At 40.1% G+C, this 26,785-nt stretch overlaps 1 protein-coding gene across 1 annotated transcript in view; it reads right to left on the bottom strand.

Annotated features, from left to right (window-relative positions):
• LOC124608105 (5'-3' exoribonuclease 2 homolog) overlaps positions 1-26,785 on the bottom strand; it is a 419,776-nt gene that overhangs the window by 261,196 nt on the left and 131,795 nt on the right. Inside the window, exons 12-13 of the mRNA XM_047139960.1 lie at positions 26,606-26,695; positions 21,848-22,004 (exon numbers count right to left, since the gene is read on the bottom strand). Of these exons, the coding sequence (XP_046995916.1) occupies positions 21,848-22,004; positions 26,606-26,695 (247 nt within the window). The remainder of the gene's footprint in view (positions 1-21,847; positions 22,005-26,605; positions 26,696-26,785) is intronic.

Raw genomic sequence — 26,785 nt, 5'->3', positions numbered from 1 at the left:
GAGAGTGTGATTCTCAAAATATCTCCAAGGAAGGACTGTATAGCTTGAGAGGAGTGTGTACTTATGGATTGGGAGTCAACTGAATCCACATACAAGGTTTTGAAAGAGAGGTTCACACAAGTGAAATCCAAACATCAACTCAGTCCTTGCATATTTCTTCCATGACCTGTAAGGCTGACTTGGTTGCTTGTTGTACTGATGGAACTCGAGATGGGAGACAACCACATGCAATTGCTACGAATAATATGAGGTATGTCCACAAAGTAAGTTCCATTTGGTTATATAAAACAAATTTGTACAGATACAGAAAAAATATTTATTGTACAAAAATCTACAACTGTCGAACTACTTTTCTACAAAGCTTCCAAAATTTTGTAGGCACCTGTCATAGCGTGGCACAAGTTTTTGTATGCCTTCTTCATAGAAGGTTGCCATCTGTGTATTCAACCATGTGGTAACATGTTCTTTCAGCTCGTCATCATCATTGAAGTGTTGACCACCAAGGACAGATTTTAGGTGTAAGAAGAGATGAAAGTCGATAGGAGCGAGTTCCGGGCTGTACAATTTTGTGAACCTGTTCATCAGTAACCAGAGATGGGCATCCACTTTGTTCTTCATCGTGCACTTGATCACATCCTTTATTGAACAGTCTGACCCATCTTCTAGCATTTTGTCCATCAACCTCGGAGATTTTCTGATGAAATTCCTTGGGTTTAAATTTCTTTGCATTTAGAAAACGAATCATAGATCTGATTTCACATGCGGCGGCATTTTCAGTTATGGCTGACATTATAAAAAAGCACTACAAAGCACACGTTGGCAGCAACGATCTGAAAATGGTATACATGTCTTCTCCTTGAGTCAGAGTAATTGCCACACATGCTCGGAACTGCGATCGTAATGCTGCCGCGGATAGAAATGGAAACAGAACTTACTTTGTGGACGACCCTCGTATTCCAAGAGCAATGAACACATCTCCTCAAATTTGAGAACAACAGGATCTGACTGGATGGCCAAATTGTTTAGTAAGAAAAGCGTTTCCTGGGAAGTCCAAAAAAGGAAGAGTGACTGTTGAAGAGCATCATCAAAAACCCAAAAAGTGGTAAAGTGCTGCTTCAGCTGCTGCATATATGTGTACCAGTCTTCCTTGGTGTCATTAAATGGCAGAAACACGGGTGGGTGGGGCTCCACCAGGGAGGGACCACAGCCCCAATGGGCTGTGAACCCTCCATCTGGGAGCATTCTGACAAAAGCTGAATTTTCTGACCTAGCAAGACAGTTTGCCATTGTAACTGCTGCTGGAACTGCTGTTGCTGTTGCTGCCACAAGAGCAGCTGATTCTGTTATTGTTTCACAAGCTGCACAAGTTTCACATACATAAGAGACCATTTACTTTTCACCTCCTCACCAATTATAGCAACTGGAATTGTGGCACCACAAGGAGACGCTGGCTGACTGCCTGAGAGCATCAATGGTGAGACACCAAAAACCATGAAAGAGAACAACAGCGATGGACGAATGACAAGACAACATAATAGAACAACAAGCCCAGAGTGGAAACCAAATCAAGAGGCTTAGACGTAGCAATATCAAGAACCAAACAACGCTTTGTATAATGAACAAGTAAGAATGCAGTTGGAACATGAATGAGATCGAGGTACCTGCATTACGAGCTTTATAGTGTGGCCACAGGCACCAAGAGGCTGGCACGATGAGCATGGCCCGCACCTATCAATGAGACAGCAACAGCAGCACTCGCAAATATTAGGAGCGCTGTCTAGTGACTGTCATATAAGTCTATGCATTCTGATGAGCTATCAAACTCATTGGGCCGGGAATACCAGAGGCCTTTAAAAAAAATGTTTTGCTACTCTATCTTGGTCTGCTAGAAGTATGTGCCCATACCACCATAGATTGCTTTCCCTGATCTCAACAAAAAGTGCCACTCCATATAAGCTGCAGATTTCATCATTAGTCACATGATAACGAAGTGTCAGGCCAGATGCTCAGCGCCTTTGAATGCAGAACAATAATCGGTGAAAAATGCAAGAGTCATAGCATATTGGAGTTTACATAGGAGATCAATAGACTCCGGCCAACAGACATCAAATCAACTCCATAGAGCCCCAGAGTGCAATTTCCAGTCTATTGAGAGTCAGACTAGTGCCAGTTTGAATTTGAGGCACAAGGAACTGATTTGTACGAGGACTGTATCAAGACAAATGCACTGCACAGGCTTCAGCAGTTGACAATTGACATAAGTCTCTTTCCTGACACCTTGGCACAGGGTTCAACAGCTGAAATGGGCATACGAACACCCTGACTGAATCATGCAATAGTGGCAGCACAAGAGCTCTGCTTCTTAGGAGAGGACAAGAAATCCACTGTATTAAAATGCTTGTCCGCTGCCTCAATTGATGGATTGTAGCGTTATTTTTCACAGTGTACGGATTTAGTTCCATGAGAGAGAAAAATCATACACTTATACAAGACATATCACAGTTCCTAGTTGTCACTCGACAAGCGAAGAGCTGCACAGCTCCTGCCACCAACACACACATGGAAACATAACACTGTCAGCCTGTGTTGCCACTTCTGCTGCGCTGCATTGGCTCAAGCATTGTGCTAGCCAGTCCTCAGTGAGCCACTGTAGTGAGAGACTTGGGTGACTTAGCTCCATGTGCCTAACAATGTATGATGAAAGTAGTCCTAAGAGGCAGACTGAGGCTACACACTCCCACGAAACTTTCAGAAAATGTCTGACATGGCATGCATATAGCAACCAACTGTGTGAATTCATGTGTTCCTTGCGGGAGTATTTTGGGTGAGAGAGAAGGATGCAAGGTCACCTTTCGTTCCTTTGGATGGTGTGTGTGTGTGTGTGTGTGTGTGTGTGTGTGTGGTCTGTAACCATTACAATCAGCAGACAGTCAGTGATAAGAATCAGCAAGGAAAAATTCACAAAAGGGTCAATGCAAATGAAGTGGTCCAATAAAAATTAAGTTGGTTGCTTGACCATTTTTAAGTATTTTAATTTTTTACATGTGATTACCCTATAACTGAGAAGTTCAAAACAGTTTTTTTTTAATCTTACCTTTCACCTTTATTGAATGGCGGCCATTTTCGTTTGTAAGTGCGCGACAATGTTTCACTTTAGAGACGCTAGCAAAAATATACCTTTTTGGCCCAAAAATAACAAACAAGGAGTGATTTGTGAGAGTCTATTTTTGCCTATAGTTATATATCATGCACTACTAGCCTCACATAGGGCAAGAACACTTACAAACCTTTCCTTAATTTTTTTATGAATGTTTGAAATTTGAAAATTTTCATTTTTTGTAAAATTTGGGGTTAGTCATCTCACGTGGGACTGAATATAAAAATATGATTTTTGCACAGCAACGCACTGTAAAAATTTCAACATTTGTAAAAATTTCAACACTGATATCTGACGTTAAAGATATGAATTTTTGAAAATGAGCAGATAATTCACATTACAACTGATCTTATGGCTGTTGCCTATTCATGTGTGATATTGGCAGGATATAATCAATTATTATTGAAGTAAGGTACTGAATTATATACAAAAAGTGGAAACATCACTGAAATTAACATTTATATTATTTTGACATACTTAAAATAAATATGTGACTGTTCCTAAACCTGCTGGTGAATGTTAAGAACACTTATTTCTCCAGACAGCTTCTGTGATATAGAATACGACCTCCCAGTTGCTGTGAAAAGCTCAAGCACTGAAAGTTTCCTTAAAACATTTTTCATTGGTATCCAAACTTTGTCACTAGTAGATTTCTTGAATGATGTTCTTGGGCCAGCAGGGTGTTAAAAATGCACAAAACCATCATTGTTTTCCAAATTTATTCTTTCAACCTCTGCAAGCCACCACTGTCCATCATACAGCCATGCAACTATGTCATTCAACGTTAAAGGCAGAGATGTAATTTTACTGACACAATGATCCTCACAAATTTCGGTTTCTGATGTTACATAGCATCAAACTAAGTTTTCTGTAATGCCAAGGAATTTGTGGAAATGCCTTGTTCCTTTTATTGCTATACAGTTTTTAAATCTGTTTTGAATTGTTGTTTTCATATGCAGAACCACTTCTTCTTTCTTGATCAGAAAATAGATAATGCTTGTAATATTACCCTTGCAAAAGACGTACATGTCCTGTACTGTGAGAATTTGGTCTGTGGTTGGTCTTTGTAGGCTGGCTTTACTTACTTCACGTTTTGTTCTACCTCGTACCCCATCATATGCATTTTTACCATGGCAAAATGCAAAAAAGTGCCATTCAGCCTCCAACCCAAAGTCTACTTTGTGGTTGGACAGATTTGAAAAATTCTTTTCGTTCTTATACTGACCACCACTCCCATCTGAAAAGTACATCAGCTTCTCAACCTTGGGAAAATTTTCTTTTGTGTAATTTATTACTTTCTTTTGAAACCCATGTACAGCCAAAATGTTGTACTTTCTTTTGAAACACATGTACAGCCAAAGTGTTGTGCTCCAAGTAGTTGTTTAGAATGCAAATTCAAGAACTGCAAACTTCATCTTTCTCATTTTTAAAGTAGAGAATAAATGGATGCACTGTTGCTTGGTCATTGAACCTGTGGTACCCTTGTATTTCATCCCAAATCGCAAATGTAAATTTTTCTGCAAAAATGAGCTAGCACTATGCATTCAGTTTCATGAAGTTGGGCTTTTTTGTCCTTCAAAAACTTACTTTGGATTTTAGAAACATAGTAGCGACTTTTGAGTTTTTATAAGTTATCAATTAAAGATTCCAAGAACTGTTCCTGAGATTTAACCACTGCTATCATTTCTGTCCTGTCAGTTGTGACCCACTGTTTGAATGTAATATTGTCTGGCATTTCCTCATCATATTCGTGAAACAATACAATAAAGGTTTCCTTGCCAGGGCATTTATTACACAAACTCATTATGCAGTCATAACTGTTAGTGTCACAGACCATTAAATCTAGTAACTCTTTGTAGTTAAGATCACAGAGTTTTGCAGCTGCAATCATCAGTTTGACATTTTGATGATATAAACTAACACATACAGAGTGTCCCTGAGGATCCATCCAAAATACCCCACTCAGGGCGGAGGTCACAAAATTTTGCCTTCCAATTTTGCATTCAGGATGAGAATTTTTGAAAACTACATAAAGTTCATTTAAATTTGGCAGCACTAGTTGTTTCTGCTTTGTTACTTTAACTCCATTTATAACAACTCTTTTGCTATCTTTGCAACCTGGCACATTCTACCGTTTTCATTATCTTCAAAAAAATTGCTGGATTTTTTAATTGTTTCTTCACTTAAACCTAATCCTTTCTTCTTTCCAAAAACTGGAAGAATGCCTTGCTCTTTCACTGATTTTCGGGTTAGTTTAGCCAAACAATGAGAAATGTTGAATTCATGAACTATTTTTTCTATTGACCATGAGTCAGGGGGCAAATTTAAAATTTTAACTTTTTCCTCTATAGACGTCACTGAACATTTAACTTATAATTTCTCTATTAAGCTCAAATATTCAGTGTCAGATGATGCTGGTGGTAGGTTTTCTTCTTCTTTGGAAATAATGTTGGTACCTGTATTATTAAAGCATGATTCCAATTCTTTCCTAATTTTGTCTGAAATTTGTTATACCTTATTTTCAATAGCTGCTTTTCTTTTTCTGCTACTTAATTTTATTATTTGCGAAGCAGGAGATACATCTATCTTAGAACAAACAAAATCCAATATCCTAACAGCTTCCTCATTACGAATATAAATATCGTTAACAAGGTTACATGAGTCTAGTTCTGGATTCACAACAAATATTTTTGAGTAACAATCTGGGCACAGGGAATTTCCAGGAATCACATTACATTTCACTTGGGAAGCTGTTTCACTCTCACATAACAAGGATAAATCTTCAAGTTTTATTTCCCTCAAACCTTTGGTAATAGGCTTTTTATGAACTTTAAGTGGATCGCAGCACTTTCTTCCAAAAATGTAGTTGTCCTTCAAAATATATTTCTTCTCGTGATACTCACACACTGATGTTACAGAAGAACTTACTCGAAATTTAAACAAAGTTTGTCTAACTTCATCAAAGTCATTGACATTTTTCAAGTTTTTTGAAACTGACCCGTAAACTGTTTTGTGACACACTTCACTTGCCATCTGTCCAACAGAGCACTGGTCATTAATGTTACTGCATTCCACTTAATCTCTCAAAATTTATTACAAATTACACACAGAACAAAACGCATAACACATTCTACACTCTCGATGAAGTATGTACATCCTCTCTAACCAAGTTTTCAGAACAGACTGCCTACAACAATGCCACACCCAGCAACAATATTTCCTCATTTTCCAAAATACATATCTTTGTTCACAGTCAGATATCACTGTTGAAATTTTTACAAGTACACACTATCATATAGGTGAACAAACTGTGCAAAAATCATATTTTTATATTCAGTCCCACTTGAGATAACTAACCCCAACTTAACCAAAAATGAAAATTTTCAATAATTCATAAAAATTAAGGAAACCTTTGTAAGTGTTCTTGCTCTATATGAGGCTAGTAGTGCATGATATCTAACTATAGGAAAAAAAACAGACTCTCATAAATAACTCCTTGTTTGTTATTTTTGGGCCTAAAAAGTGGATTTTTGAACATTTGGATACCAAACTTGGGAGGTCATTTTGACTGCTTATTTTTGAATTTAGGGTATTTTGTGTAATAGAAAATGCTGTACAGGACACTTTTCTAAAAAACAATCATGTCAATTGCAATGTTGTAACTAAACCCAGTGCTGAGATATTCAAATTTTGGCTAATGGCTCCAGACTGAAAAATCGTTGCGCACCTACAAATAAAAATTACCGCCATCCAGTAAAGGTGCAAGATATATCATTAAAAAAAACTGTTTTGAACTTCTCAAAATTAGGGCAATCGCATATAAAAAAATTAAAAATGGTCAAGCAACCGTCACTAGACCACTTCATACGGATTGACCCAAAAGAAGAATCACACTAACCATCTTAATTGGTTACACCAGGGAAGAATAGGCGGCTCTAGAAGAGAAGGGAAAAGTATCCAACACTCAAAAAGCAACACGCTCCCTTGGAGCAGTGGATCTATCTCAGTGTAGAAAATCGTCCCTGCTTTGAGCCGAGAAAAAGTTATGTTTCAACTATAAATATATTTCTGGATGCAATTTATTAATGGAACATCAAGAGATTGTAGCCTGGTGATGCTGCTTTCTTAGGGAATTAGTAGAGACAAATTTTGTTTGGCTTGAAGAAACATGGGTGAATGTGGGCCACAGTTAAATAAAAGGCTAGACAGACAGTACCATCGGCAGTAGTATGGCAGCTTTGATTGGCAGTGGAAAAAAGAATAATTGTAGCACATGCTGCAAATGCAAAAGGTTTCAGTCCAAACTATATGCTGTTGTTTACTTCAAACAAGACTTCTGACTACCATGAGGAGATGAATAACAGTACTTTTGTGGAATGGCTTGAAGACCCTGCACTTAATAAAAACTCTCTGTTATGGGTAATGCTCCATATCATTTAGCTATACAGGGTGTATAGGAGCCAGGACAACCGGGAGATCCGGGAAAAAACTGGGAATTTTTTCATCCGGGAAAAAACTGGGAAAAACCCGGGAACTTTTTTGAATTCCGGGAATTTTTCATTGTTTTAGTTTTCAGTTATATTTTTGTAATTTTGACTAGTAAGAACCAATACTCTAACAAAGGATATTACTGTATCCTGCTACTGCAGAACAATACTGCAGCAATAAAACATGAACGAGGGAAAAGAAATGAAAATACAACTTAAGTTGCAAAGGAAAAGCACCATATACAACAACAAAACACAGTTCTCATACAAGTGTCTGCCCAGCAAAATATGTTAAAGGCTTTAGGAAGGCTAGGCAATGCTTCGAAACAACAAATTGCCTCCAATGGCATGATGTCACAACTGTTTACATTAGACTCATTTAAGCAGTTGTGAGTGGGCACATGCGCATGTGCAGTTGAGTTGCTTCTGGCTACATAATTGTGCTGTTAGCTGTATAAGCAGTAGCAGCAAGCAGCCAGATGCTGCCCGGAAAAATTTTACTGGCGCACCCAAGCTGCCAAATTCACTCATATGCAACAGGCCCGGATTTAGGGGGCGGGGGCAAACCGGGGTATCCATCATGGGCGGTAATTTCAGGGGAAGTGTCAAATTCATATTCCTGAGGAAAAAACTCCATTTCACAAAGCGCCTGGCATCCAGAGCACATTGGTCTATCCGTTATTCATATGATTTTGAAACGCATCCCTGCCGGTTTTTGAACCTTTTCAACACACTCTAAGTTGACTTTTGAATGAATCATTAATTTGGTTTTTGAATGCGTGCATAGTATACGTGATGTTTCTGCCAGGGGAATCCCTGGCACATCCTGCAGACAAAAAGGGACAGGACTATATGAACTGAGCAGAATAAATTCAATCACTGTTTGTTTATGTGGTTGACTGGGGTTGGGAATGATCAGCATTGTTATAATTGCTAGCAAATTCCATAGATTCAGACTACTAGAGTGGAAATAATTAACTAACAGGAATAACAGGTAAGAGATATTACATGTATCTTCTTGGTGTATCCAAGAAAATGAAATGTTGCCTGAATTTTTGGCCAGACCACTACACTAGTAAGGGCCAGTTGTTGAGTCCACGGCAATCAGCCACTTAAGGTCTATTCTGGGAGTAGAGTGGAAAATGTGTTGTATGAACACGTAACAATGCTTAACTGCAGAATAAACGTGGAATAATTAAACTGGTGATGGTGGCAGGGTTAGTGTAGTTAACCGGAGAATAAATTTTTACACTGCCAGAATTAGTGATGACAAGATTGTTTTAATGAGGAAGGAGAAGAAACGGGGACATCACACAAATTGCGGAAGAAAATCACGATTCCAAATTTATATAAAAATTTCGTACTAGTACTTTTCAATCTCATGCTTGATAAGCTGGACTGTGTGAATAAAATGTGAAACTATTTACTAAAAAAACTTTTTGCTTGTAGTAGGCATAATAGGCATTTGATATTGGTACTTTATAAATGATATTCTGTTTTATTATAAAAATGACCATTTGCGTCAAAATAGCCTCTTTTCTTTGGTTGTGTTACAACTGCTGCAATATTAGACAGGCCTATTTCATTTTATCTAGCATACAGTGACAAAATACACGTAATCAGATTGAGAAACTACATCAGTCTTGGGTACTATTTGTATTAGCAGCCTTGTCAGTATTAGACAACGACATTTCGTTTTTTCACGTAGCAAAACATTTGACGGTAATAGATTCTGTTGCAGAAAGAAAAGCATGCCATGTAAACCTATAGCAAGATTAGGGAGGAAAAAATGCTATGACTTAAGGATTGAAGAAAATGTGTGTGAAATCTTATGGGACTTAACAGAAGGATTGAAGAAGTGTGTACTATCTTGCTTGTCTCTTGTCTTTACTGGTTTTATGTATCCTATATTTAATTTTATGTCGCACAAAATGGCAAGCTTTTAGCTAATAGGCAATAAATAGTGCAAATTTTCTAAAGAGTTCTTGTTCTCCTAGTTACAAATAATCCATCCAGTATTAATTACGAGGTTTACCAACTGGGAGCAGGAGAGGCACCAAGGGACATTTTAATTTCCATTGCCCTGAATATAGTTTGATGGTATCCATTATAAAATATACATGTTTGAATTCCACAGAGCAAGACATAGTGATGTGCAATAGAAGAATGCTGCGTGAAGAAGCGTGGCTCAGTGCTTTGGTACACTTAAGACCAAATAACCTGTCTTACATAAAACATATGTATTCGAGGAAATGTATCAGACTCTTCAGAAAGATGTGCACTACAAAAAGAATATATTTTTGAAAAGTCAATTTTTTAAAAAATTCGATGGAAAAGGGGGGGGGGGGGGGGAGCACTATCTAGTATTGCCCCAGTTCAGAAATATTGTATATCTGGGACTGATACATAGAGCAGTTCGAGTTGTAATGGGGAGGTGGGTAGTCTCCACGTGATCCGTGTTTAGGAGTAGTGATTTTGCTGATTCCTCTTCGTTTTTTGCTCTCACATGAATTAAAAATGAAATAGATTTCTGTGGTGGGGAGCTATCAAGTGAACTAAAATACATTACATAATTACGCAGGCTAAAATGATGTAAGTTTCAGATTTTATTTTAGTTCCAACTTTCTGACAGTCAAGCATTAATTACCTTGCTGAACAATGAAGTTACTTCTGTCGGTTTGCTAAAGAAATTTGGCTTTTATTAATCTTTTCCTCTGAGGCAGTCAATTTATTTGAAATGAAGTGTTTAATTCTACACTATTGTGTAGTTTCAACTGTTCGCTGCATTTGAAGTGCACTTTTTTATTTTCTAGCGCGTATGGCATTATTCCATAATAGAGAACCAAACATGAGATAATACAGTACTGGTGCTCCAAGAAAATTTACATCCCAATCTGGACATATGAATGTGCACTTTAAGCCGAATCGTGGATTTTCGTATGGTTCACGAAATTCTGATGCTCTTGGAGTATCCTCTGATATCGTGTTTCTTTTATGACATGAGGTAAAATATTTTAATGTTTTACATGTACGAACATACGGGCTTCCTGCATCGTCGTAGCAGCGCAAGTGCGGTGACACCTGTTGTCTGGCGCTCTCTGGCAACTGCTGAAATGAACCTATTTCCACAGTTCACAGGAAAATATTGTGAATGGTGGTTTGAAGAGCATTACTTTCAAAGCAAATTTCCTTTTATGCAAGATGAACTATGCGCGAGAATGTACGATGAATTTCTTAAATCACAGAGCATTTGACTCTCATTGAAATCTCAACTCTCTGAGGACGACCATTTAGAAGAATTTCGAGCCCAGGTGATAAGACATTTAGGTTGTTATTAAAAATTTTACTGGCACATTTGTGTAATGTATCTTAAACTGTAACATGTGCAAAAAAGATCAACACTGTACGTGAAAGCTTAGCTTCTCTTGCAGCTTATTAATCTTAGAGACCAATACTATATGTGAAACCTTTGCTTTTCATGTACCAATGCTATGTATATTAATTTAAACCATTAACTTTTCCTATTTGTAAGTTCAAGCTAGTCAACAGTGTTGCTATTGGCTGACTACATCATGTGTCCTAAGCTCTGAATATCCGCTGTCATTGGCTGGCGAGATCAGTTGACTTGAGCTATGACCGGCTTACAAAAGTGCATCGAAATCTCGATTTCAATGCTTCCGAAAGTAACAAGCGATGTTTGGTGGAATTCAAATTCATACTTTCGCGATGAATGGTGGCTTTGGAGTTTGAAGGACGCTGGGAAAGGCCATGGGCAAGAGGGATGTTGGTGTACAGGGAGGTGGCATCAACAGTGACAAGTACAGATCCAGGAGGTACGGAGATGGGATGGTGGAAAGTCATTGAAGGAAGAAGTTAGTATCTTTGATGTCAGAGGCTATGTTTTTGGCAATTGGTTGTAGGTGTTGGTCAGCAAGACTGGAAATTCTTTCGGTGAGAGCACAATAGCCAGCTACGAGGGTTGTACCAAAAGTAAGGTTCCCAATGAGCTACAGCCTCAAGGGAAGGTGCTAGGCTAAATCCAATAACAGTGCCGTGCGCAGTGGTTCTCCCACTCAGAAAGAACTTTTAACAGAAACGTTAGATTATCGCAATGTGTGTGCTCGCTGGGTCCCCCAGATGCTGACTGATGGATGCGAGAAGCAATGCCTTGACTGTGCTCATAAGTTTCTTCAACAATGTGAAGGGGGAGGCAACAAGGATAAGTTGTTGGACTCTATCATCATGGGACATGAAAAGTGGGTGTTTCGTTATACCTCCGAAACAAAAAAAAACAAAAAAACAATCTCATCAGTAGCGTCACTCCAGTTCATAGACACCAAAGGAATACAAACGAACGCAGTCGGCTGGAAAGGTTATGGCGACTGTGTTTTGGGATCAGAAGGAGGTACTCCTCATCGATTTCATGCCACCTGGGATGACAATAAGCTCAGACAGATATTGTGAAACACTGACCAAACTTCAGCGAGCAGTCCAGAATCGCTGGAGAGAACAACTGACAGAGGGGGTAGCCCTTCTTCATGACAATGCTCGACCCCACATCGCTCATCGAACACAGGAGCTTTTGAAGAAATCTGGGTGGACTGTTATGCCCCATCCCCTTTACAGCCTGGGCTTAGCCCCCAGCGATTATCGCCTCTTCCCCAAGTTAAAGGAACACTTAGGTGGCAAACACTTCCAGAGCGATGATGAAGTCGTATCAGAGGTCACACACTTCCTCAATGGGTTGGCAGGAGACTTCTTCAACTTAGGTATACAAAAGCTGGTGCACCATCTTCAAAAGTGGGTCAAAAAAATGGAGACTATATTGAAAAATAGACGAAAGTGTATGCTTTTCAATGATGTATAAATTAATAACAATAAACAATGTCTTCTATTTGTAAAAAATAAGAAACCTTACTTTTGGTACAACCCTCGTACAATGGGGTGTCTAGGATTGTTGGGTTTGTGGATTTTGAGGAGCATGTAGAAATTTGGTGTGAGGGTGGTGTTGTGGTGAGGAGGTTGGGCTCAAATGAGAGGTTCTGGGAAGTGCCAATGGATTTCAGCAGGTTACAGAGGTTATGTTGGACTTCTGAAATGTATCACTCTGGCAGACCTTGCAGGTGAACGAGTCACACAGCTGTGGAGGCCTTTCGTCAGGTACATCACTGACACTCGTCACAACAGTGGTGGAGTCTTTGTCTGCTGGGAGGATGATTAGGTCTGGATCCGTTTTCACGTTGTATATGTTTGTCTTTTCTTCTGCTGAAAGGTTAGTATTCTTAGGAAGGGACCTGGGGAAGGATGGTAATGCCAAGCTGGAGGTAAGGAATTCCTGGAAGCTGACTAGGTGGGCATTAGGGGGTTGGGGGGAGGGTCACAGTTGTACTGTGGTATGAACTGATAGAAGCAAGGTTCAATGTTGGGATTATGTTGGCTGTGGTTAGAGGGATTGGTGGCAAAAAAGTGTTTCTGTTGTAAGGATCAGGAGAATGAGAGTAGGTCTCTGAAAAGTCCAACTTGGTTAAATTTGGGGACAGGCAGAAGGTTAGGGCTTCAGATATGAGAAACAACTGTGGGAGTGAGATTTTCAGTGAAGAGGTTAACAACAATGTTTTTGGTTTGATTGGGTTCTGAGTTTTGTGAGGTGTTGGGAGTGAGTTTTGGACAATGTGGTAAATTGAAAAGGTCAGTCAGGCATGGTCTGGGTGCTACAGGGGATAGGCAAAACTTTGTGAACACCTTTACTTACCTGGGAATGGTTTATTAATAAGGGGCTGAACCCCCATTTGCCTGTAATATGGCTGCAATTCTTCTTGGAATACTGGCATATAATTATTTTATAGTCTCCAGTGGAATGTTATGCCACTCTTCAATCAGAAACTCTTCTAACTCCTGTAGTGACGAGGGAGGCGGAAATCTGCTCTGGAGTCTTTGCTCCATTACCATCCACAAGATTTCGATGATGTTCAAGTCCGGGGACTGTGCTAGACAGGGAAGGCGCTGCAGTTCAGTTGCATGCTTCTCATACTACGATTTTGTTGTCCTGGCTTTGTGAATGGGTGCATTGTCATCCTGAAATATCGCATCATTGTTGGGGAACATTTGAATCATGAGGTGCACCTGCTCACCTAAAATGTTCGCATAATTGTTGGCTGTAACACAGCCTTGGAGAGTAATGGTGGGACCAGTAAATATGGTTGCCCACACCATCACATTTCACCTCCATGCTAAATTGTTGGAATCAAGCAATCAGGATTGTAGGCTTCTTTTGGCATTCTCCAGATGTAAATCCAGTCCAATGTTGGGAATAACAAAAATGTTGACTCGTTGGACCATATGGTGTGTTTCCACTGATCAGCCATCCAGGACTTATGCTCAACACTTATGTTTTATGTTTCTTTGTGTTGGTTGTCATCACTAATGGTTTCGGTATAGCAGCTGTTGATGAATATTCACTTTATGGAGTTCTCAGTGGACAGTGTCAATAGATACGGGTCTTGAAGATGGCTATTGTGCTCTGCAGTCATTTTAGCTGCCGTAGTTTTGTGTGGTTTGACACAATTTGTATTAGCATACAACAATCCCTGTCATCTAGTATTGATTTGCGCCCACTATTAAATTTACACGACGATGTCTTTCCATGTTTTGTGTAGGCTGTCGTGACTGTTGAAACAATTGCTCTTGAAACATTCAATAAGTTGGCTGCCTTGGTTACTGATGCTCCAGCTGATTGGGCCCCCACAATCTGCCCTCTTTGTAACTCTGTCAGGTCTTTCATTGCACATCAATCTCAGCCTCTGAATGCAAACACGAAGTGTGCACTACTTGTAAACAACCTGTACTGATGCCCAAGTCTATACCGAACACACACAGTCCAGCGCAATATGTGCCTTACCTGCATTTTTGACCATCAAACACAATCATCCCATTACTATCACTGTTCACATTATTTTGTCTATCCCCTTTATAAGGAACTGACGAGGGGTTTCACTGTGAGAAGCGTGGGTGTTGATGGATAGTGGTGCCTCAAGGTGGGAGTAGGATGTCAACAGTTTGGACAATTTATGGAGCTTGTTGGAGTGCAGTAATAGTCCTGGCCTCAGTCTCAGGTAACCCACTGTCTCCGCACCCTCCACCAACAGTTTCGCCCTCATTTGTCCTGTCACCCCCTCCCAATCCACGTTCCCTTATCGCCTTCATCATGTGCTGACCATTACAACTGTGCTAGCTCATAATACCTGCCACCCCTCCTAGCTGCCAAACCAGCTACCTCCCTCAGAGCCACTAGTCACTCATCCCCAGTCCTTCTCCCTGCCAGCTGCCATCCTCTCCCTCTACTCACCCCATCCAACACTACCCCCACCACATCCAGCCCACCACAGAAAAATTGCACTGGCACTGCTGGTCTAGTCAGCACCATGTACGGGCATAGTTTTGTGTGTGTGTGTGTGTGTGTGTGTGTGTGTGTGTGTGTGTGTGTGTGTGTGTGTGAGAGAGAGAGAGAGAGAGAGAGAGAGAGAGAGAGAGAGAGAGAGAGAGAGAGAGTGTTCTAGTCAGCACCATGCAGGGGTATAGTTCAAACATGAGGTCAATCAGATATCTCAACAACATCATGAGTTAGCACTGTGGGTTGACAGTCACAGTGCATCCATTTTCTCAAGAGTCCAATTATGCCAAACTGGGCTAATTCACACTATACAGCTGCTTTTCCCTATATGTGTGTATGTGGAGGGGGGGGGGGGGGGGGTTGTTTCTCTTGAAGGCCCCATGGATTATTTTCCAACCAGTGCAGCAATTTTGTTTGTTAACAGAACACCATATGTGAAAATGAGCCTCATCACTCGCTATTAGAATACTGTCACTTTCCAAGGTTTCCAGCATCCTTTCTGCAAATATATGCTGCTACACATAGTTATTATGCTTCAGTTGTGGAACCACTATGATTTTAAAGGACTGAATGTGGAGGTCAAAGTGCAAAATGCGGCAAAACTACTTTAAATCAGACTAATAATGAAAGCAATCTCGTTTCTTTCTTGTGAGGCATATCACCATTCAAAGCTTTTTTGACATATTTTTTATCAATTGTGGTAGTGCATTTCTTTGTACAATTTCGCAGCTAAAATGAATTAATGATCTTTAGATAAATTATGCTTCGGTAACAGCAGATGGCGGTGTCATACGTAGATAAACAGCAAATCCTCTGTAGCAAAAATATACATATTCTTGTGAAAATTTTACAATAAACTAGCAAAGTCAAGCTTACGCAGCTTCATCTGATAAACACCCTCACTGGCAGGAAGTTAATTTTAGAAGAAGAGAATTTTATTTCAGTGCTTTGGGAAATTTATGTAACATCTGAATATCTTACGAAAGTAAGTAAAAGCCTTTCATCGGTATAAATAAGTGGAAAGAATGTGAAATGGAACATAAAAATCCCAAAATGACCAAGTTTGCGTAAGTTGTAGGAATTCTGTACTCACTACACAGAAATTTCTATATGTGCCACCAAGCGTAGGAGGAAACTGATTTAAATGTGAGCGATTCAATTCTATTGGCTTGTGATTTTGTAGTGATTAGAGAATTTCTGTGTAAATTCTAGAACCACTCGGCCTTCTTCTCTCTCGACCACATGATATTCTGGATATAAGTGTGGGATGGTAGAATCCAACCAACTGCGCCTCACATGTTTGCGTGTGCAGGTTTAATATCAGTCGTGGGAAGAAAGTAGACGTGGTGGACGAACAGCACCGACAAGTACCTGTCGGGCAATCCATAGATGTTTTACTGGGTGTGTAAGAAAGAACCATGGAGTTTATATGCAGCTCTGTGTTCATTGGGTCATTGACTACTGTTATTAAAACAAAGACAGTTGAAAAAGAACTCTTGAAAACTCCTGATATAACTTTCCAATAGGCAAGACTTATTTTATGATTTATATTAAGAAAAGTTATGGTATCAAAGCCAACTTTCTTTTAACTGTAATTTAATTTGTTTCTGATGGTCGACTGTATGAGGGAGTTACCGGAAGTTATATATTTATGTTGAAAGTAAGAGTTTTATTGTGTATGAAAGTCAAATACGTTGTTAATCGACGAAAAGCAACACAACTGTAGTTTGTCTGAAAGGTAACTTATCAGTAACTACTTATTTAATAAGTAAAAAGAGTCTAAAAATTCCTGCACCTAGCGTTATTCGACGGAGAAGAAGTCAAGATGGTTTTCAGCAGCGTGCTATCCAGTAAAGAAGAGTGGCTGCAAATTCCAAGTAAGTCACCTCATAAAGAAGTGGAAGGTGGTTTGGGGGAATAAACCGAAATAACCCAGATTCACATTCACACTTTAAGTCAGAAACATTATAATTTGATTCCACACACCGGTATAAACACCGAGTATGATTCAATCCACAACTGTAGTTTGTGGTAAACAACAAGAAGTCTGAAAGGAAACTTCTCATTAACTATTTCTTGGCAGATGGCTTGGCGTACCTGTAAGCTCTACGTCATACACTTAGGAATAGGAAATGTTCATGCCTGGGGAATGACTGCAGCAGGGCAGAGCAATTACATCAGTGATGCAATTAAAAAATAACAAGTAGATGGGAACTTGGCCATTACGGAATGGACTTCAACATGGCCATGCCCATAACAATTGGCAGCTAAAAGTGACAATTCTGATCCTATCACATTTCTGGGAGAATTTGTTTGGCAGATGAATCAAGTGGCACTAAAAGACTTAGAGTAAGCCACATCCCACTGGGGGGAGAACATAAACAGACGAACCAACAACAGTAAGCCATACAAAAAGAGGACCAATACTTTGCACAACAATGCTGTTCTGCTTGGGCCTTGGAGAAGAACATTCAGAAGCAGTGCAGTTCTGTTGGAGTCTTGAAGGAGTCAATAAGCTTCGCTAACTAATGCTGTATCGAGATAGTAGCCTTATAAATTTCTAATCGTACCACCTGGTCATTTTTAACAACTGAAAGCTTCATGAATCTTCCCATCCTCATTCACGGACCTTAACAATGATGAAAGGAATGTGAGCTTTCTCAGCTGCCCACGTGTCGCTGCTATCTGTAATATGCCGTCAACCAGCCCTGGAAGGTAGTAATCTTTCGCATTTCTTAAGCTTCATTCCTTATGTAGCCAAGAACTCAAAATCCTATATGATGTGCATCTAATGTTACCCAGACAAAAATTACTCTATGAGCAGCAGGTCAATATTTGTTTCTCCCAGTCAGTCATTCAGTTGTGAACATTTAATCATGTTTTTAATGCTCATTTCTAATGGTTCAACACATGTGTTTGGCAGTGTTACATGTTTCACTGTCCGATACCTTATATTTGCATACATCCTTCTGAATTGTACACACATAGCAGTATGTTTTAACTGGCTTGTAGCAACCAACCTGAAATCCAGCTCAATGCATTACTTAAAGCCTTTAAGGCTAAACTACCCCTAGAAATCAAACATTATAAGAATTCAAACCTCAATGTGCTTTTTATTAAATCAGAATATGCCTGTCAGTAAGAAAGATGCCTTAGCTGCCATGTGCTCTTATATCAGATTTGCATACTTAACATTTGATGTCCTGCATGGGGCCTGCAGACATGTAAAGTGAATACAAGAACAATACATGAAAACTGAGGCTACAAAGTTCCAAGAACCACCATTATGCCATACATGCCCTTCTAACCATGTTGACTGAGACAAGTATGCTCAAAAATTTCTAGATGGTGTACCCAGGGCAATGGGAATTAGAAGTAGAGTATTTTCATAACTTCCAAAAGGGAGCGTGTAAAGTGAATGTCAAGCCAATAACTTTACTGTCACATGGAATGTATGTATATGCAGGAATGAATTGCAGTTACAGAAAAGAATGAAGGAGGGTGAATATGAAAAAAAGTAATGAGATGTGATGGTGGTGGCGATGATGATGATGAACTGTTAAGTCTGAAATTTACATGGAAATCAAGTGAAACTAGACCTTAAAATACTTTCCAGTAATTTGGTAAGCAGCGGCTGAATGATTAATAAGTGTCTTCCTTGATGTAACATCTCAATTCTACAGAATAACATGTTCTACTTCTAACCAAATAGGTTGAAGAAAGATGTATGTGGAAACCACAAAAATTATTTAGGTAGTTTTTTAGGTTTGTCACATGTCAAGATTTGGTGTAAATAAATGTCAGTTCAGAACATCAACAAAGCACAATGGGTAGTGTGTGTCTCCACCTGCTGTGGAGGACCAATAATGCAATGGCATAGTGGCTTGGTGGTGCCTTGGAAGCCACAGAGCAAAGGGCACAGATGATAATTTCAACACCAGAACATTTGAAGATTATACATAAGAACAGTTGTTCTGAGATGGCAAATCAGTACAGTATCTACATCTACAAGGATACTCTGCAAATCACATTTAAGTGCCTGGCAGAGGAATCATCGAACCACCTTTACAATAATCCTCTACTATTCCAGTCTCATACACTGCACAGAAAAAACAAACACCTACATATTTCCATGTGAGCTCTGATTTCCCTTAGCTTTTTATGATGATCGTTTCTCACTAAGTAGGATGGTGTCACGAAAATATGTTTGCATTCAGAGCGGAAAATTGTTGATTAAAATTTCGTGAGAAGACTCTGCCACAGCAAAAAACGCCTTTATATTAATGATCTCCACCCCAAATCCTGTATTATTTCAGTGACACTCTCTCACCTATTTTGCGATAATACAAAATAGACTGCCCTTCTTTGAACTTTCTCGATATACTGTGTCCATCCTACCTGGTAAAGATCCCACACCGTGCAGCAGTGTTCAAAAAGAGGACAGACAAGTGTAGTGAAGGCAGGCTCTTTAGTAGATCTTTTACATTTTCTAAGTGTCCTGCCAATAAAGCACAGTCTTTGATTAGCCTTCCCCTCAACATTTTCTGAGTGTTCCTTCCAATTTAAGTTGTTCACAATTGTAATTCCTAGGTGTTTAGTTGAATTTATGGCCTTTAGATTTGACTGGTTTAACGTGTAACCGATTTTTAATGGAATCCTTTCAGCACTCATGTGGATGACCTCACACTTCTCATTATTTAGGGTCAACTGCCAATTTTTGCACCAGACAGATATCTTTTCTAAATCGTTTTGCAATTGGTTCTGATCATCAGATTAGCTCCTAACTCATTTGTATAGATAAGGAACAGCAAAGGGCCTATAACACTACCTTGGGGAACACCAGAAATCATTTCTGTTTTACCTGACGACTTTCTGTCGATTACTATGAACTGTGACCTCCCTGATAGGAAATAACAAATCCAGTCACATAACTGAGATGATATTTCATAAGCACACAATTTCACTAAAAGCCACTTGTATTGTACAGTGTCAAAAGCCTTCTGGAAATATAGAAATATAGAATCAATTTAAAATCCCTTGTCGATCGCACTCAACACTTCATGTGAGTAAAGAGCTAATTGTGTTTCACAAAAATGATGTTTTCCAAATCCGTGTTGACTGTGTGTCAATAGGCTGTTCTCTTTGAGGCAATTCATAATGTTCGAACACAATATATGTACCAAAATCATGCTGAATATTGACGTTAATTATATGGGCCTGTAATTTAGTGGATTACTCCTACTACCTTTCCTGAATATTGGTATGGCCCGTGCAACTTTCCAGTCTTTGGGTACAGATCTTTCGTCGAGCGAACAGTTGTATACAATTGTTAAGTACAGAACTATTGCATCAGCATACTCTGATAGGAACCTAACTGATACACAGTCTGGACCACGAGACTTTTTGTTAAAAAATTTAAGCTGCTTCACTACATCAAGGATATCTACTTCTATGTTACTCATGTTGGTAACTGTTCTTGTTTTGAATTCTGGAATATTTACTACGTCTTCTTTGGTGAAGGAATTTCGGAAGGCTGTGTTTAGTAACTCCGCTTTGGCAGCACTGTCGGCTATAGTATTTCCATTGCTGTCATGCACAAAACGCACTGATTGTGACTTGCCGCTAGCATACTTCACATATGACCAGAATCTCTTTGGATTTTCTGCCAGGTTTTGAGACAAAGTTTCATTGTGGAAACTATTATAAGCATCTCGCATTGAAGTCCGCGCTAAATTTTGAGCTTCTGTAAAAGATTGCCTATCTTGGAGATTTTGCATTCGTTTAACTTTTTAATTTGGAAAGAGTGGGGCTTGTCTCTAAGGAAGGCATCAAATGAATTTTTATCTGCTTTTTTTAGTAGTTATATTTTTCGTTTTTTTTTGAGGTTTTGGAGTCACAATATTCAGTATCACTAAGACAACCTTGTGTTCACTAATTCCTGTATCTGATTTGACACTTGTTATTAGCTCAGGATTATTTGTTGCCATGAGGTCAAGTGTGTTTTCACAACCATTTACTATTAGCGTGGGCTCATGAACTAACTGCTCGAAATAATTTTCAGAGAATGCATTTAGCAGAATTTCAGATGATGTTTTACACATATCTCTGGAATTAACCCTCGAGCGGGCACGCCTGTGTACAAAGTGCACCAACGAAAAATAAAATAATTTTGTGTGGTTCCATTTTTGTTTCTCAACTGCAAACCTATACTTACTCCTTCAGTATTGTTGCAGGTAAATATTTTCAACATTTGTTGCTCAAGAAAAATTTGAAAACAGAAACCTCAAAAAAGGACACCAAGAACTTTAATGTTTGTAGTTGCTGTTTTGATAGCAGGGGTATCAAGAAGACCCTTCACAACAGATGATACGCAGCTCACATCCTGGAGTGGAGGGGAGTGGAGAGTGGGGGGGGAGGGGGGAGTGGGTAGGCCTAAAAATCATTTGCATGATTTTTATCAATTTGATTGAGCTGGGCAGTGATTAAAGGAAAAAATATGAGTCGAGCACCCTACTCTCTCATTCTTTCTTTACATTTCTAAGCTCTTGTAATATACAAATAACTGAACTTATCGATGACTCAAGGTGTCTGTAAAAGGTTTTCATTTACACAACAGACAATTTGACAAGTAGTCAGTATTCTGGATGAGAGCACTGTGTGTTATCATAACATTACTCAGTCATCTGCTTAATGAAGAACAATGTCTAAGTCAAAAAATAATGTAATTCATCACACAAACAGGAAGACTGCAGATGCTTACTGTAATTATTGTTAAAAATAAGGAAGTGCGTTTCTCAAAGAAAAAGATCTTACTTTCTTCAGCAGTCAAACAACTGTAATACGGTTCAAGTGCAGCAAATAGTCTTGTCTCGTCAACAAATGGCAAAAGAGCTACTCCTTGCCATGCAAATTTTTTGCCATTCAAATCAATTTTAAAATCTTCAGGGTAGAAGTCAATTATATTGGAGTCCTGGAAAAAATTAAAAATCTATCAACTCAGTTCACACACACTTTATAAAACAATTATTCTATTTCATTTTCATTTCTCAAGACAAAATGTTAGTCATATACTGACATGAAATAGAACAAACAAGTTACTGTAACATCTGCATTACACTAACAATCAACTCTATAAATTAGGAATGTTACAATATATTCCTATTCAAGTTTCTAGATAAATGGCAGACCGTACTGTCCACATACAAATTGCAATTCACAAGAATACATACAGAGGTGAACCTCATAATATGATGTGAATAATCTAATGGACAATTAAATTAACTTGAAATATGAACTGAAACCGTATCCTACTTCGAAGATCTGAATTGTTAAATTACATTGTTCTCTTAATCTCAAACAGCAAGTCATAGTGTCGACTAGGGGTATGGAGCACTTACAATTGAATAATTTGTCATGCAATATTCCTACATTTGAATTCCGTGCACAGTACATACATGATGCTTTTCAACAGTGATGATACTTTTATATAATTGTACACTTTTTTAAGAATGTCCACTGCCGTTTGTGTGTTCAGTTTGTATGATAACAGTACATAATATCAAGTGTCAGGGAACTAATAAGCGAAAAATAATGAGATGATATTCTTCTGATCTATGAGGTACTGTCAATCCAGGTGAAGTAATAGGGAAAAAAAACTGAAGCAACTGTTGCACAAGTGCAAAACAGTTATCCTTCTTGTGATGCCAAAAGATGAGGCCACTAACTTACAAAATTACATTGTTTTGTGTGATTTAAAGATATGAGTTTTTAAAATAATGAGACAGAAGTCTCCCGTAGTGAATCGTAACACTATGAAGTGAAAAATTTGTGAGAGAACAGGGAACCTGTCATCTGATGCTGGTAAAAGAAACTAAAACACCACAATGCTAAAGAGGTTACTTACAATTTTACATTATTTGTTAACACTGTTTCACTTTTTACTGAGAGAGAGAGAGAGAGTGTGTGTGTGTGTGTGTGTGTGTGTGTGTGTGTGTGTGTGCGCGCGCGCGTGCGCGCTTGTGTACTGGCACTCAATAAGGTTATCAGTGTGTACTAAAATTGTTACACACAGTGGGAATCAAGCCAATAAAATGACTCATGCACTTGGTCCCTCCTAACTCGCATGGACCCAAACAATCACTCTTTCACACACATCTTAATACAACGAAGAAACGGTGAAAGGTGCTACACCGGGGATTAAAACATAAGAAAAACAACAGAGGAACTAAAACAACAGCACAGGAAAATGTAACTGGCGGACCACTTACAAAAAGCATGGGTGAGCCAGTCACCCTGTTAACACCCGATGACCATCTCCCTAAAATATAAGGAAACATGTCAGACATTTCACAAAATTTTATAATTTACGACATTCACTTGAAAGTCACTTAAAATTAAGGGCAGATCTTTTGGAACATCTGCCACCATCCTCTGGCCTAAAAATAAAACACAGTCTTAATAAAATGTGGTGCACAGTGATCTGTATGCCCCAAACACCACACATTGAAGGGTCCTGTCACCATAGCAAGTAGCCATGCATCATAGGGTTGTGGCCTATGTGAATGCAAGTACGGAAGACTTCATTTCTTCTATGTGGTTGAAAGGAGGTATGCCGTGGCCACGTTGTAAGTTTACTAGATGGAGCTTATTGTCTGTCACTTCCAGTCACTCATTATCTCATTGACCCATGACTCTGTATTTCAACAGCAAGGTGATAGCCTGCCGGGGGATGGCACACCGAAGTGACTGAGGATCATGACGCACCTCCTAGGCTCCTACAGCTGCCCTTTCATTCTCCGAGATACCCATGTTCCCTGGCATCCAGCAGAAAGACACCTCCTTCCCCAGACTTTGCTGTTGGAGGACAGGGAACAGACAAGGAAATTAGCACTCAAAACACGTCTCATCTGCTCCAGTGTCAGCAATATCACATATAATTCCGTGTTGTAGACAGTAAATTCTCCAGGCTGTCAGATCTTGAGGACACGATCAGGGAGAATAAGGGAACGGCAGCAGATGCACAAGATAGGAATGTGGCACTGATGAGAATATTCTGGATGCATGCATGCAGGGTAGTGGTGGATAGCATATGATGACTTGTGGATTGGGAGGTGGAGGTAGAACAAAGGAAGAAGGATACTATGGACAAGATGATGTGCGTGCAGAATGAGTAAAGTTAGGGTCATGGAGCAAAAACATAGATGGGTGTGGGGCAGTGGCCCACAGAGACTGAGGCCAGGAGGATTACACAATCAAAGGATGTGTTGCAAGGACAACACTCATCTATGTAAGTCAAAGCTGCTGGTTTTGGGAAGAATTCAATTGGCCTGGGTTGTGAAGTGACTAATAAAACTGAGTACGTTGTGCTCAACAGTGTGTTCTACCATTGAATGGTCAACTCTGGTCTTGGCTACAGTTTGGCGGTGCCATTCATTTGGGTGGAGAGCTGGTTGGTGATCATGTCAATATAAAATGTTGTTTAGAAATTACAGTAGAGCATGTGTATGACACAACTACTTTCAAATGTGGCTCTGCATCTGTTCAGATAATGTAAGCATGTGGCAGGACTGGAGTAGGATGTGCTTAGCAGTTGTACTGGACATACACTCCTGGAAATTGAAATAAGAACACCGTGAATTCATTGTCCCAGGAAGGGGAAACTTTATTGACACATTCCTGGGGTCAGATACATCACATGATCACACTGTCAGAACCACAGGCACATAGACACAGGCAACAGAGCATGCACAATGTCGGCACTAGTACAGTGTATATCCACCCTTCGCAGCAATGCAGGCTGCTATTCTCCCATGGAGACGATCGTAGAGATGCTGGATGTAGTCCTGTGGAACGGCTTGCCATGCCATTTCCACCTGGCGTCTCAGTTGGACCAGCGTTCGTGCTGGACGTGCAGACCACGTGAGACGACGCTTCATCCAGTCCCAAACATGCTCAATGGGGGACAGATCCGGAGATCTTGCTGGCCAGGGTAGTTGACTTACACCTTCTAGAGCACGTTGGGTGGCACGGGATACATGCGGACGTGGATTGTCCTGTTGGAACACCAAGTTCCCTTGCCGGTCTAGGAATGGTAGAACGATGGGTTTGATGACGGTTTGGATGTACCGTGCACTATTCAGTGTCCCCTCGACGATCACCAGTGGTGTACGGCCAGTGTAGGAGATCGCTCCCCACACCATGATGCCGGGTGTTGGCCCTGTGTGCCTCGGTCGTATGCAGTCCTGATTGTGGCGCTCACCTGCACGGCGCCAAACACGCATACGACCATCATTGGCACCAAGGCCGAAGCGACTCATCGCTGAAGAAGACACGTCTCCATTCGTCCCTCCATTCACGCCTGTCGCGACACCACTGGAGGCGGGCTGCACGATGTTGGGGCGTGAGCGGAAGACGGCCTAACGGTGTGCGGGACCGTAGCCCAGCTTCATGGAGATGGTTGCGAATGGTCCTCGCCGATACCCCAGGAGCAACAGTGTCCCTAATTTGCTGGGAAGTGGCGGTGCGGTCCCCTACGGCACTGCGTAGGATCCTACGGTCTTGGCATGCATCCGTGCGTCGCTGCGGTCCGGTCCCAGGTCGACGGGCACGTGCACCTTCCGCCGACCACTGGCGACAACATCGATGTACTGTGGAGACCTCACGCCCCACGTGTTGAGCAATTCGGCGGTACGTCCACCCGGCCTCCCGCATGCCCACTATACGCCCTCGCTCAAAGTCCGTCAACTGCACATACGGGTCACGTCCACACTGTCGCGGCATGCTACCAGTGTTAAAGACTCCGATGGAGGTCCGTATGCCATGGCAAACTGGCTGACACTGACGGCGGCGGTGCACAAATGCTGCGCAGCTAGCGCCATTCGACGGCCAACACCGCGGTTCCTGGTGTGTCCGCTGTGCCGTGCGTGTGATCATTGCTTGTACAGCCCTCTCGCAGTGTCCGGAGCAAGTATGGTGGGTCTGACACACCGGTGTCAATGTGTTCTTTTTTCCATTTCCAGGAGTGTATATTGCACTTGGGTCTTCCACAGTGTTTATGACTCATATGGCTTAGTGTTACAACTGGTGCAGCGTAGAAATGGGAAAGACTACAGTTCACCTGTTCCAGTCTGGGATGGAGGCCTTAGTAAGCCCTTCAGCATACTGGGGTAGGTCTTGCTCATTACTGCATTATTCACCCTTCAAGGGTGGCCACACTGTATGGTGTACAATTTGGAGTGTCGAATTTTACATCACAGTGTTAGTAAATAGTTTCAAATTTTTGTTATAGTAAATATGTATTTCTTCTTTTTAGGGTTGTGCTTCATAGAACATGTACAATTGATGTCAGCTATCAAAATTAAGGCAGTGTAGAAGGTTAGTGTGCTTATTATGTAAAGAGTTTTGGATGGAACTATAAGAATAGGGGTGGTCAACATATCAACACACAGGAAGGTGGTCCCACTATCACTTCCAATTGTAATTTGAAAATCTGAGATAATTTTTGTCGCTTTTATAACATATGAACATTTGTTACAAAATAATACTTCAAAAGAGAACTAAACATATACTTACAGGATCACTCATAAGTTTAGCCCATGGTGCAGGGACATGGGAACTGCTAGCAGCAGGAAACACACCCATCAACTGTTCAAGTGGTCGAAACTGAAAACAGAAACAACCAGAATCAGACACAGTAGAATGGATATAATGCTCACTTTAGTACTTCATGCAAATAAAAGTTCTCCTTAGGTA

This window comes from Schistocerca americana, chromosome 1 (genome assembly GCF_021461395.2).
Source record: "Schistocerca americana isolate TAMUIC-IGC-003095 chromosome 1, iqSchAmer2.1, whole genome shotgun sequence".
Taxonomy (NCBI): Eukaryota; Metazoa; Arthropoda; class Insecta; order Orthoptera; family Acrididae; genus Schistocerca; species Schistocerca americana.
Note: the sequence above shows the minus strand (reverse complement) of the source record. Positions and strands in the feature narration are given on the sequence as shown.